This window comes from Thrips palmi, unplaced genomic scaffold, assembly GCF_012932325.1.
Source record: "Thrips palmi isolate BJ-2018 unplaced genomic scaffold, TpBJ-2018v1 HiC_scaffold_12, whole genome shotgun sequence".
Classification (NCBI taxonomy): Eukaryota; Metazoa; Arthropoda; class Insecta; order Thysanoptera; family Thripidae; genus Thrips; species Thrips palmi.
The window spans coordinates 1,749,880-1,764,168 of record NW_023144623.1 but is presented as its reverse complement, the minus strand read 5'-3'; the positions used below and the strand labels follow the sequence as shown (position 1 = coordinate 1,764,168).

General features: G+C 44.0%; 2 protein-coding genes across 2 annotated transcripts; both read left to right on the top strand.

The window, feature by feature from the left end:
* Window positions 1-872: 872 nt before the first annotated feature.
* LOC117640330 (low-density lipoprotein receptor-related protein 1-like) lies at window positions 873-12,239 on the top strand. Its single transcript, XM_034376755.1, has 4 exons — window positions 873-1,001; window positions 4,218-4,349; window positions 9,173-9,378; window positions 11,689-12,239. Exons 1-4 carry the CDS (start codon window positions 950-952, stop codon window positions 11,929-11,931), a joined length of 633 nt encoding a protein of 210 aa, XP_034232646.1. The 5' UTR covers window positions 873-949; the 3' UTR covers window positions 11,932-12,239.
* Window positions 12,240-12,384: 145 nt separating this feature from the next.
* LOC117640331 lies at window positions 12,385-13,585 on the top strand. The gene has a single exon (XM_034376756.1). The coding sequence runs from the start codon at window positions 12,877-12,879 to the stop codon at window positions 13,354-13,356; it is 480 nt and encodes a 159-aa protein (XP_034232647.1). The 5' UTR covers window positions 12,385-12,876; the 3' UTR covers window positions 13,357-13,585.
* The last annotated feature ends 704 nt before the right edge of the window (window positions 13,586-14,289 follow it).

The window sequence follows — 14,289 nt, the reverse complement described above, 5'->3', positions numbered from 1 at the left end:
GCGATGTCGAATTATAGCAACATTTATATCGCTGTAAAATCACCGTGGAATCGATGTCGATCTACAGCGTCTCTCATTCGCTGCAACATCGACGTGGAATCGACGTTGAATTCTTGCAGTAATTATTTCGCTGCGAAGTCGACGAACGCTCTACGTCGATTTTGGGTGGAAAAAATCCATCCACCTAATCCACCTCACGTGGATGCAACGTGGATATCACGTGGGTGTTCCCATGGGGCAGACCCCCCTTCATTATAGATAGAGCTGCTTCATCTACAGATAACACGATCTTGACCCTTGGAACTTTTTAACTTGTCGGAGCTGGGGGGCACCCCCCTTCCTTCACGATAGAGCCGATCTGCCTGCAGAAAACTCGATTTTCCGCCGTTTTTTAGGTGTTTTTCGGCTATAAAAACTGAACCAGTTGAGCTAGGATGGTGAAATTTCGCGTGTGCCGAGCCAAGAACGAGCCAAGAACATACGCCTGCAAAATCTCAGGAGGAGCCGTTCAGGAGGAGTAGTGTACACACAGACACACACACAGATAGACAGACAGACAGACAAAACTTTTCAACCGCACTGGAGTAACAGGCTTCGCTATCGCTCAGCCAATTATTACGCTTCGAAAACCATTGCTCAATTAAATGTGCAACTGTAGATGTGTATTCAGCCAAGAATACAACTGAGGGTGGGTACATGCAAGTATGCATCCGTATATGAATACTGAGTACACACTTCAGGTTGTAGAGCACGTGTTAATTACCACCAAGTGGTGTGCCCACGTTTCTTCGAGGTTCTTACCGCTTCGATCACAACACGCGCAATGTCCCCTCTTTGCCGGCCGGCGCGTCATTTGACCCCGTTATCGGCCAGCCCCGCGTGGCCATGCCTTGGGCCATGCTGTCAGGCTTGTCGGTCCGCTGCAGTAGTGCCAGCGGCTCGCCAGACGATGCCCGCCAAGTCCCTCATCCTGCTCGGCCTTCTAGCCGCCGTCTCGACAGGTAGGCCGTGCACGAGGGGGAAGCAACTTGTGTTCTGTGACCGTTTTACCTTGAAATAACGTCGAAACAATGTAAAATAACTTGTATTTGAAATAACGGCGTGCAAAAGTTTTAGGCACGAAGTACACTGTTAAAAAAATTTAATTACATTTTCATTACATGGTAGTGAAGCTATAATCATTACAATGTAATTAAAGTTTTCATTACATATATGTTATGAAAATTTTCATTACAGTGTAATGAACGAATGTAATGAAAATTTTAATGACAAAAACGTAATGAAAATGATCAAAGTTGACGCAAATTGCGCAACTTTTCGATTCGACATAGGTTGGAGTGGATCTGACAGCAGAGAAGAGGTAAAAATTGAGTGCCCCAGGACAACTCTGGTCTGAGGCAGTTTAGTTGCCTGAATAGGGGAGATCGGGGCATGACCCTACCAAACGGCAGCCCGTAGACGCCTTCGAGCAACATCAGGAAAACCTATTTGGTCACTTCAAATATCGCTCTTTTTCCCCAAACTCTTCGCCGTTAGTTAAACAATCCACCACTTCACATGAAACACGGATACATTTCAGAATATCTCCTCACGTTTTAATATTTGTACACAAAATACAGAGCTATGGCCTTACAGTATCCCCCGGAATGCATTTTTTCCCTCCAGTGGCAATTTATGCAATTTGGAAATTTTCTATACGATTTTGGTAAGACTTGGCAGATAAGTAGAACTTTGTACCGTGATTGCAGGGCTGAAGTGTGATTTAAAAGTGATAGACCAATTTTGAGAAATTTGGATCTGAAATTGGTGCACTGCAAGAAAAAAGTGTGAATAGTAGAACCAAAGTACAACAAAAACTGTACAATAATAGTTCAACAGGGATTGTATGAAGTACCAAGAGGATTGTTGGCTGACGTGAGCGATAGCGAAGCCCGTTACTCCAGTTCGGTTGAAAAGTTTTGTCTGTCTGCGTGCGTGTGTGTGCACCACTCCTTCTGAACGGCTCTGCCGATCTGGCTGAGATTTTGCAGGGTCATTAGGTATGTCCTTGGCTCAGCACACATCAAAATTCAGATTTCTATTTTAATTCCTTCATTTAAAGCGAGAAAAAATCACTTGAAAAACGGCATGGTTTACACTCTCGGACTCGTATTGACTTTTTTCTCTCCATTATTGACTTTTTATCCTTTGCTTACGTAGATTTTTAAGCAGCAATAATATGTATTATTTCCTTTGTAACCCTGTACAATATTGTTCACTATAAAGACTAAATTGTCATCAATCATTGAATATTTTTTAAGTCAATTGCGTATTGACTCTTTGTCAATAGCAAATTGACTTTAAGTCAATATAACGAATGAAATCCTACATAGATATTGACGAAATAGTACTTTTTATTGCTGTGTAAAATACTCTTTAACAAAGGACAAAAAGTCAATAACAGTCTGAGAGTGAACGTGAGCGTGAGGAGGATTGCGGCCACAATAGAGCATTCTAGTCGTCGCCGATCGAAGAACAAAACCGGAAGCCAGGAAGAAACGGAGTTGGTATCAAACCCGGTTCCAACGAGAAATGTTGACAATTATTTTTATTTCCTGAGTCAAAAAGTCTTTGAAACAAACGAAAGTGCTTACGGAGATACGCCACAGATAACTCAGAAACTAGTCTACTCATAGAAGTCTGGGAGGTTATGTTGCCGGGGCCAGCTGCGCTTTTGTTCTTCTTCTTGTTCGTCGATCGGCGACTCTATCGGAACGTCCAAATCTTGTGGCAACCCTGCCGGAGGATTTTGTTTCTACGTAATACAAAGAACAAATCCTTCGCAGGCTGCGACGAAGATCTTCGTAGGCTACAAAGGATTTTTCCTTGGTAATACAAACAAAATCCTGTGAATTACAAACGATTTCCTTCGCAGGCTGCGAAGCCTCCGCTTTCTTTGTATTACAACGACACTGGTACACTCTTAAAACCTTGCGAAGAATGTGTTCGCATTACGAACCATTTAGTTCGCAGCTTGCGAAGAGTTTGGCTTGATTGTATTACGAACTAATAGTTCGCAATTTTGCGAACAATGTGTTTGTAAGGGCTTCGCAATACAAACACGTTGTTCGCAAATTGTGAAGCACCTCTTCGCAAGTTGCCAACTACTGATTTGCAATACGGATGCGTTCTTCGCATTGCGAACAAGTGAGACTCTCCGCAAGCTTACAAACACATCGGTTCGCAACTCTCTCAGACTCGTACTGACTATTTATCTCTTGCCATAAAGGTTTTTGTGCAAACGTAATATGTACTATTTTCTCTATGGCTATGCACAATTTTGTTCATTGTACAATGTTTTTAGTCCATTAAACCGGACTTTTTGTCATTTGCAATGTACTTTTCAATTTCTACATAATCTATTGACAATGATATCCTTAAAGCGAACAAAATTGTGCATAGTTAAGGAGAAAATAGTACATTTTACGTTTGCACAAAAGATGCTATAAGCAAAAGATAAAAAAGTCCATAATGGTCTGAGCGTGAAGGTTTTAAGAGTGTAGAACTCGAGCGTAGTTTTACGCCTTTCTTCAAGCATAGTAAAACTACGCTCGGCTTCAAGCATAGTTCTCCATTTTGCCCCTCTCCCGCCTATCCAAATGCATGGGAGAATTTCTTCTCTACGCTTGACGTCAAGCGTAAAGTCTTCAAGCGTAGTTGTATGCTTGATCAAGCATACAACTACGCTTTAGTTTTACCGTTGGAGAACGAGCAGTTACACTGGTGAAACAAAGGCATAAAAATTATGCCCTTTAAGGGCGTAAACGATTTACGCCCTTAAAGGGCATAAATCGTTAATGCCTTTGGGAAGGGCATTAAAATTTTGCTTGAAATTCCTATACCATTTACGCCCTTCCCAAAGGCATAAAACGATTTATGCCCCTGGAAGGGCGTAAAAGAGTATTTATGCCCTTAAGGGCGTAATTTTTATGCCTTTGTTTTACCAGTGTATTTGTAGGGTTCTAAGTGTGCGAGATTTACTGTGCAACAGAGGTGGAGTACGGAAAATCCTGTACAAGGTACAGTTAATCCTGTATTCTGAACTACAGTAAATCGTGGCCAAAAAATAACCAGCGCTCACTGTGGTTTTTTCGCATGGTGCACCGTACGTCAAAACCTGTTAACAAGATATCACGAATCACGTACATTTTTCTCACAGTGGACCTCTCTGTCCGTAGCGGCCGGCGAGTGCGACTGGGTCTTCGACGAGTTCCAGTGCAAGGACGGCAGCAAGTGTATCGCTGGATACGAAAGGTGCAACGGTCACAGAGACTGCCCCGACGGCTCCGACGAGGTCCGCTGCCTGCGTGGTGAGTTCGGCGAGGCTGGGTCTGCCCTCAGGGTTGGAGGTAAAGGAGATTGGGGCGATTTGTAACAGGGGCGGTTCGTAACAATTGTCATTATTAATTTAAATGGAGGATGCAGAAGAAAATCTAAGTATGGCCCCTCTTTCGCTGAAAGTAGAGGGCCCTTGAACAAACGAAGCGGATGTGATCGGTGCTCAGGTGCAGTTTTAGAGGGAGTCTGAAATATAGGGTACACCGAAAACAGGCACATGTTGGATTTTGAGTTCTAGAAAGTTTCTGTCTGAGGCTCCCCAGGTATGAATCACCAAGTAAACCGTTGGGGCCTTGAAACGTGACCCCTTTATAATGACACTACGTGGCATAAGTTTCCCTTACTTTGTCCAGTGATCGTTGGGGACGTACTTTTTGCGTATCACGTGTTGGGGGTGATTCGTAACAGATTCGTATTAAACGAAGAATTTAAGTAGTTTATGTAATTAAATGCTTGTATTATTTCTCGAATCATCTGCTGCCTTATTTCAATACATTTACAGAGCACAAAATGCTTTTTAAAGTGAGTTATTCTAATCTATCCTCTGAAATTTAAAAAAGTGAGGTTAGGGCTGACATATCCGATCAGTTAACGCTGAGGCGGTTAACGGCAGCTTGTAATGTAGACTTTAAGGCGTCTGCAGGACACACTAAATCCTTATGGACTTTTTAAGGGGGCAGTCTCGTCCCTGGACCCTTTTTGAAGGGGGTTTTCACCCCTCTTTTGATGACGATTATTTCTTAAATATACCTCTTAGAGACAAACGGTCAAAACCAAATAAAAGAACGGAATTTTTACAATATTTTAAAAACTTTTTTCCGGAAGTTCTTAACTTTTCGCCAATCTGTTTGCGGCATCTTAAAAATGAAAAATTCCTCTTTACTTTACCCTACAACCGTCCATGTAGCTCAAGGGAAACCTTTATTAACACCATACTGAAGTTTGTATAGGTTTTTGGTTACGTGATTAAAAAATGTTTCCCTTGGGCTACATTGACGATTGTAGGGTAAAGTAAAGAGGATTTTTACATCTTTGAGATGCCGCAAACCGACAAATTTCGAGGTTTTCCGTGAATTTCCCACTTTTAGTTTCATTTTGAGGTGCTGAGGGTTTCATTGACCCTTTGGCTACACTTCCAACAAATTTCAGATTTTTATGTACAGTAGGGACCATTCAGTAACTCTCAGAATGCCGTCCCATATTTCCCTGCAATGTGGGGTAATATGAGACAAAAGAGGAAAGAAGTAAGGAAAATTGGCTCACTTAGGCGGGTTTGGAGCTTTTTAAGTTCTTTTCATTCATTTTAAAGATGATTAGGGACTATAATGAAGAAGATTTTAAATCTGGAGGGAAGAAAAATGGGTGTCACTAAAGAGACCTGAAAAATGTAATAGAGTCATGAGTTGTGCCCTGGTTTAACCTGTCACATGAAAATACTAAACGAAGAGCAAAGATACTGGTCAGGTAGTAAAACAAATTCGTGTTTGAAATTATTAACAGTGGAGGATGTTTGGCCTCATGTTTGAAGCGAAAAGAGGTGTCTCGATTTTTCCTGCAAGATGACAAAATTGTATTCTTTCTGAAACAGGCGGCCCGGGAGTAGACAAAACGAAACCAAATTTTGTCCTGATTATGTTTACATGATTGCCTACAGATTTAAACCTAGTTCTGACAAGAACCCGAGTTCTATCCGAGGTTTCTGGGGAGGTTTTTGGCCCGCCCTTCTATTCAAAAAAATAGGGGGAGGGCCTATGCATTTGCCTTTGTGTCTGTGTGTTGTTGTTGTTGTTGTTGTTGTTGTTGGCGTCTGTGTACAAGGAAGGAGTTGAGCTAGAGTAACCAGATTTGGAGGGTACTTCAGGAGTACCGTCCAAACAAATAATCCGGTGGTGCAAATCCCGTCCGGGTCGCACAAGGGCTGCTGCAGGTGCATCATGGTTTACATGAGCGGGAGGGGGATTCCCGCCATTATTGGTGCTAGCAGGGCACATAGGGGTATTTTTGGAATCGGGGCGACGAGACAAGATGAATGGCCCTGGTCCCGACCCCATCGGCCGCTTTTACAAGTTGGCCAGATCAGGATCTTCAAAAAAGGGAGTCGACCGACTAAAAAAGTTTATTGCAGATTTCGATTGGTCTCAGCAAGACCTTTTCAACGAGGGGTCGGAAAGGGGGTCCAGGAGCCCGACTTCGTCTATTAGTCACATCAGGATCTTCAAAAAAGGGGGTCGACCGACTAAAAAAAATTATTGCAGATTTCGATTGGTCTCAGCAATACCTTTTCAACGAGGGGTCGGAAAGGGGGTCCAGGAGCCCGACTTCGTCTATTAGTCACATCAGGATCTTCAAAACAAGCTAGGGCCCGCCCTTCCGTCGAACCGAGTTGCCAGCTCCGCTTCGCTGCGCCGGCAACTCGATTCGACAGGGGGCCGGCCCAGCTTGGCCTGCCGGCGGCCTTTTCTCGGGCCTTCGGCCCTCGCATCAGACCCAACTTGGCCAGTCGAAGGCCCGGGCCTTCGGCCCGCTCGCATCACACACACCGTGAGCGGGTAAAGCAAAGTTATCGATGTACCATCGTGACTTAGGCCCGCCCTTCTATTCACAATATGCAATAGTCCTTACACTTTTTACTCCAACTGTCCTTAGAATATGCCCATTTCATTTGTCTCTTCGCCCTCATTCCGAAAATACCCATATTTGCCATGCTACTGCAACTCCTTGCAATAGAGGCACAGCAGGAGCGCAAAACGAGTCCGTCGCACTTTTTCGCATATCTCATGAAGGCGGGCTCCTGGACCCCCCTTCCGACCCCTCGTTGAAGAGGTCTTGCCAAGACCTATCCAAAACTTAAGTAAAAATTTTCAGTCGGTCGACCCCCTTTTTTCAAGATCCTGATGTGACTAATAGACGAAGTCGGGCTCCTGGACCCCCTTTCCGACCCCTCGTTGAAAAGGTCTTGCTGAGACCAATCGAAATCTGCAATAATTTTTTTTAGTCGGTCGACACCCTTTTTTGAAGATCCTGATCTGGCCAACTTGTAAAAGCGGCCGATGGGGTCGGGACGAGGTCCATTCATCTTGTCTCGTCGCCCTGATTCCAAAAATACCCCTATGTGCCCTGCTAGCACCAATAATGGCGGAAATCCCCCTCCCGCTCATGTAAACCATGATGCACCTGCAGCAGCCCTTGTGCGACCCGGACGGGATTTGCACCACCGGATTATTTGTTTGGACGGTACTCCTGAAGTACCCTCCAAATCTGGTTACTCTAGCTCAACTCCTTCCTTGTACACAGACGCCAACAACAACAACGACAACAACAACAACAACAACAACACACAGACACAAAGGCAAATGCATAGGCCCTCCCCCTATTTTTTGAATAGAAGGGCGGGCCAAAAAGGGGGTCGACCGACTGAAAATTTTTACTTAAGTTTTCGATAGGTCTTGGCAAGACCTCTTCAACGAGGGGTCGGAAGGGGGGTCCAGGAGCCCGCCTTCATGAGTTATGGGAAAAAGTGCGACGGACTCGTTTTGCGCTCCTGCTGTGCCTCTATTGCAAGGAGTTGCAGTAGCATGGCAAATATGGGTATTTTCGGATTAGGGCGAAGAGACAAATCAAATGGGCATATTCTAAGGACAGTTGGAGTAAAAAGTGTAAGGACTATTGCATATTGTGAATAGAAGGGCGGGCCTAAGTCACGATGGTACATCGATAACTTTGCTTTACCCGCTCACGGTGTGTGTGATGCGAGCGGGCCGAAGGCCCGGGCCTTCGACTGGCCAAGTTGGGTCTGATGCGAGGGCCGAAGGCCCGAGAAAAGGCCGCCGGCAGGCCAAGCTGGGCCGGCCCCCTGTCGAACCGAGTTGCCGGCGCAGCGAAGCGGAGCTGGCAACTCGGTTCGACGGAAGGGCGGGCCCTAGCTTGTTACTAACTTTATAAAGCTTGTGAGAATTTAGAGGTTTTTCCTTTGATTCTTAATAATCCTAGCCAGTCTCTGATTGCCTTCGTTCGTTTCATATGAGCTGCCAAGACCTCCAAGATAACGAAAATAAATACACGGTGGCCTTCCGAACGACCGCTAGAGAGCAACACGACAAAAACCGCAAAAAAAAGTGCGCTTTTTCTCGGTTTTCCTTCTTGTCTCATATTACCCCGTTCTACGGTAGACGGCAAGACAGACGCACTCGGCCGTCGCCGTATTGAGGGAAGTTTATATTTGCGCTGCACGCAGATACAAATTAGGGTCTTATAAAGGGCAGAGTGCATGGGGGTGGATGATTTTTGCTCCCTCGTGAAGAGGTTACTTTTTTCTGTCAATTTAGCCTAGTGCGGATGTGGGGCTCTGTTGGGCTTTTATTGCCGCAAAAAAAAGTACGATTTTTGTGCCGCCTTCCACTGAAATAGCAGCAGATTGGTCATTTGTTGGCTTAAATACAATTCAAGACCGGTTTTGGAATCACCAGAAAGCGTTCTACGCGCACCCGTGCCCATACTTTCCGTCAACAACGGAAGGCTATCAATTTCAAAGTCCACAATATTTGAAGTCTTAATGCCTGAAAAATTATACCTTTGACTTTCGAGCCCTCCTGAGGAGAAATGAATCTCTCTTCCGGGAAACCAATGCTGGATTCTAATTCCGCATATTTGTTTTACCTTCCATGTGAAACATTGACTTACGTTTTCACATTTGGACTTTATCGCGTCGAAAGTGGTGTTTCCGCCCTCTGAACGACCGAATTATTACGCATCTAGCGAGGAGTGGCTCACGTAAGTTGACGTTGCCTGTCCGCAGCTCTCCCCAGCGTGGCGCTGCCCGCCAACGCCTCAGTCACGGCCCGCGTGCAGCTCGGGGAGGAACACAAGCACATCCAGCTGTACCTGTGCGGCGCCCAGCACTGCAGCCTCATGGAGCTGTTCGGCGAAGGGGACGACGGCTTTTTGAGATACTGGTCATACACTAACTGCACCCGCCGCGGCAGAAGCTGCGACGCCCCTACGGTGAGTATCCCCGGTCGGGCCGCCCCGTGCAGCCGAGGCTCCTCACCGCGTAAGCGTGGACGGATTTTCCCTTTTTGTCGATTTTCGATGAGTTCGTGTGTTCTAAATGTTTTGGTGTCAAAACGACGCCTCCTATTAGTAGAATAATCCCATCTGTCCGTGTTGATCCAAGACAATCCTAACTGCTCAGAGGTTTCAGAGCAGGCTACAACTGCTCATTAGGTCTCTACAGTCCAAAGCAGCGAATCATGATATCACTCAAATCCAGCTTCCTCGTTCATATTGCGAGGTTTATACTTTTTAACAAGTCCATTGCCAAGAAATTTGAAGCAGCATGTTGGCGTCTCCGAATTTTATAAGAAATAGCTTTTTACGTCGTACAATCTGCGCTGACAGTTAGGATTGTCTTGGATCAGCACTGACAGGATTATTCTATTGGGAGGCGTCGAAAAGAGAGTAGCCAAAGACTGCGGGCCGTAACTCTTACCCAAGCCGTGCCTCAAGGGCCTAAGTGCAGCTACATGCTTGACGGACGCTTTTTTTTCCTTTTTGCTCTTTGAGCCTCATACTTTTTGGGTCAAATGTTCCCTGCACGTTCCCGGAATTATAACCTTAAAATTTGATACTACTCGTGCGTACTTTCGTTTGTTTTGATGAAAGGCATGCTTTTAGTAGGCGTGCAAGGACATTTGCTGAGAAATAAACTGTTTTATTATTACTGAAAGCATATTAATATAAGGAATAGTTTCTATTGAAGCCCCTATATTGACAACACTGCCTTCCGTAAAGAGCTATTAACATCGCTTCGTTCTTTCTTTATCCTTCTATACGGAGAGGATGCATGTCCACAGTTTTCAACCCACCACCTTAACATTCCGTCAACTGGGGTAACTTTTAGGACACCGCAGGTAACTTGGGACTGTCTGCCCGGTTGGGTAAGGTTACCAAATATGGATCACTTTTTAGGAATGTCATGTTTTTCAGCTCAAACAAGCGATGACCCAAATTTTCTTCGATACGCTCCAAGATGACCACAAAGACAACCTCCTCTCAAGAACTGAACATTTTATAACGAATACTTTGAAACTTACAGGGCTTTGAAATTTCACTGATTTTAGTGATCCATATTTGGGTCTTACCCAAACATAGATTCCCCCCCCCCTCCCCCTCGCGTTTGGACAGGGGCGTTCCGATAACTTCCTGTCGTCTAAATTTTGAAAGGGCACACTCTGAAGGTGCCATGAAAAAATTTTGAGACATTTCTGATGAATGGATCGTCTGTAATAACGATTTGAATTTTGACTCCTAACCTAGCCTGAAACCAGGCCGTTTTCGGACCCTGTCTCAGAGGCACTTTTTCATTTGCATATTGTAAGGGTAACAGAAGGATTGATCATCCCCCCCCCCCACGCGTGATTCTCATAGTCTATTGTGTAGACCAAATGAAAAACTTTGAAAATTTTAAATTGGTCGATTGGTTTGGCGGTACGGGCTCGCTTACAAAAATGATCCATGGTTGGTAGCCCGATCCATGTCGGCACCTTGTTGGTGCTGCCATTCAGCGACGGGGGCTCCTAGCGTCAAACCCGCGGCAGGATTTTGTTTCAGAGAGCTCAGGGCACGCGCGGAAAGGTGGAAAAAGTGCATAACATCACAATTAGTATTTGAGAAACGGAAAACTACATACTAGGGTTTTTGACAAAATATGTCAAACATTGACAAGTTGGCCCTAGTGCAAGGAGTGAAATGCAGATTTGGCTGAGTAGTCTCTCTGGGTTTAGATCATACATAGACAATAACGGTCTCAAAAGGGCGTTGATTTCAGTTTTCCCTTCTTCGGTCCAGACTTCAGTTTGTCAAAAATCGAAATTTTACGGGGTAACTTGGGACAGTCTTTTCCTCATGTTTTCAGCAATCCTAGCCTCCAAGGAGTTGTCTGGCCCGGCTCCTGACATGACCACCTTCGGATGTTACGCCAATGATAAAAAGAGATGCCTTGCTCTACAGTTTTGTCTTCTTGTAATCCATATTTTGAACTTATCAGAAAATGCCTGCAATATTTGCGATTTGGTATTGTTATTTTCAACTGACAATCTTCCTCAGTTAGGCGGGCAATTGAGTTATCTTTACTCAAACCCAGTGAAAATCCAAGTGTCCGGAACTACCCCACTCTCCCTTAAGGGTTACGGACTCAAGTCTTCGGCTACTCCGTTTTGACACCAAAACGAACATTTAGAACGCACGAACTCATCGAAAATCGACAAAAGTGGAAAAATCCGTTCACCCCATCACCGCGTGTTCTCTGTGCAGTACCGCAGGGATGGCGACTACCTACACTTCGAGGAGGGCGAGTTGGTGCTGGAGGTGCAGCACCGGCCCGGGCAGCTTGCTGTGTGGCGGCTGGGCCGGCCGGACGACGAGGCGGTGGTCGCCGTGGGGGCGGACTACGCAAGGCTCAGGGTCAGGCCGTACAACTGGGCCACCGACATGCCCGTGCAGTTCACCGTGTCGCGGTTCAAGAAGGGGGCAGCTTGTACAAATCAGGGGGAGTAAGGCGGGGTTCTTCTTTTGCGCGATGTCTCTTCTTGAAGCCAAGTGACAAATATACAAGGGAATACAGAGAATGAAGTTGAAATAAAGGAAGAGAGAAATGGAGAAATGTGCAGTATGGGTTGACATTTAATGCACATTAGTGGGTTGGTAAGACAGGTGCCGATTAATTACTTTGAAAGTAAATATTAGAGCAAGAAGCAACTTTTGTAAACATTTGAAGTGTCAACAACATAGAGATTTTAAGCTAAGTTGAGGTCGAAGAAAATTTATACTATGCAAGTATTGAAAATAAACTTTGAAAATCTAAACAGTTATCTAAATGAATACTGTGTACCACTAAAGCTAAAGATAACTTTTAATGGGAACCATCAATAAGTTACAGAATTTACCACACTTAAAAGGGCAAGAAGTGCAAAAATGAACTGAAGTTGGTTGAGACACTAAGTACTTAATGGATTTTATATAGAGGTTACTGCATGATTGACTTAAGTTTCAAACACTAACGTACACCAAGAAATTCACAATAGCAAACAACAAATCATAAACAATAGACAAGAGCAATGGAGACATAATGCACAGTAAACACTGCTGAAAACCACATTAAAATTCATTAAACAAACAGAAACACAGGGACTCTTAGGAACTTTGTTAAGTAATCATTAAGAAAATGTCAAGCAACAACGGCATCAAACTAAGAAACCGAAGATGAAAATAATCATCAACTCCACTATGTTACTAACACTAAACTTAACTTTTATACTTGACCGGAACAATATTATTGAATGAAATAAGGGGCGACACCCCAAAACAAGTAGCAAACAATACTTAAGAGAAATAAATACAAGTACTCGTGTCCTGATTTTACTTGTTCCTTGTTCTTATTCAAAAGCTACAGGAAGAGAAGGTCATTCCTTGGAGCTTGGTTTGCAAGTGGTGCACGATACCATGACCTTGGGTTTTCACAGGAAGGCTGTACTGGATAAAATGTGTTCTTATATCTGGTACTTGTCTCCGAGATTGGTCGTCCTTGCACTCTTTGACGAAGAGGTATCCATGCAACAGAAGAGAAAAATAGTGAGAGCACTTGAGGAAAGAAATGGTGTCTCGGATTCGTTTTTTCGTGTAAATGTGGTAATGGATGACTCTGTACTTACTCTTGTTGCAAAGTTCGTCTCCAAACAATCCATGAAGTTCTTCCATGCAACTTCCTTGAAAAAAGATCCAGTAGTCCAAGGAACAGATGAGGGTTATCTCGAAGGTCTGAAGATCGTCACCCATTTTCGGGTTGTAAATGATGCGGCTGAGCGCGGAGTAGCGTCGGTTACTCGTTTCTTGAAAGGAAACGACCTTACCAATGATGAGGAACAGCGACAACTTCTGCGGGTAACTCTAGCTGAGGACAGAAAGATAAACAAATTAGTTTAGGACACATTCACATGCACTTTCCTATAATTATAACATGTAATTGTAAAGTGAATGCTAATATTAAGAAGAACTTGTTATACCTGTGTTCCTATTAGGTTTTCTTTTAACATAACGTTGCACTGCAAATCCAAGTGTAGGACAGGTCGACACTTTAAAGCGTAGACCAGTTTGTCCTAGGGATGTGCGAATAGTTCGGTATCGAATCGAACCAGCCCTGATTCGATTCGGGGACGGAAATTTTTTGCTTACCCCGAATATTCGAAATTTCGAATCGAAGTTTTGTTCGTCTTCGAATCCGAGCTTGGGAACGGAGAAAGTCGAGCGCACAGCGTAGTGCTTTATACCAAAGCAAGATTAAGTATTAATTTTTCTTCTTTTTGTAAACATATCTTTGCACTTCCTTTATAACATTTTTTGTGTTTTGAAACGCAACTAATTTTTTCTAGTTTCAGTTCGAATTCGATTTTTTGATTCTGAATCGTCATAAGTTCGATTCGATTCGACAAATTTTTCCAAAAATTCATTCCGAAACTTTTTTGAAAAGATTTTCGACGAAATGAAAATCCTTGATTCGCACATCCCTAGTTACGCTTGCAAGTGTCGACCACATGTGTCGACGCCTAAAGCGTAGGGCCCGTCCTAAAGGAATTACAATAGTTCGGTATCGTGAACCCCACATTCGGGGACATTCTTTGCTTCGACACTTGCAAATTGTCGGACAGTGTGTGTCGCACTTCGAATCCGTCGGCTTGGGGGAAGGAAGAAATCGGCGCACGCTTTACACCAAAAAGATTAAGGAAATTTTTTTCATTTGTGGTAAATTTTCCTAGCCCCCTTATAACATTCTCTGTTTAAAGCACTTTAAATATTTTCAGTTTGCGAATTCGACGATTCTGAACCTTAAGTTGATTCGTTCGACTATAGTTTTCCAAG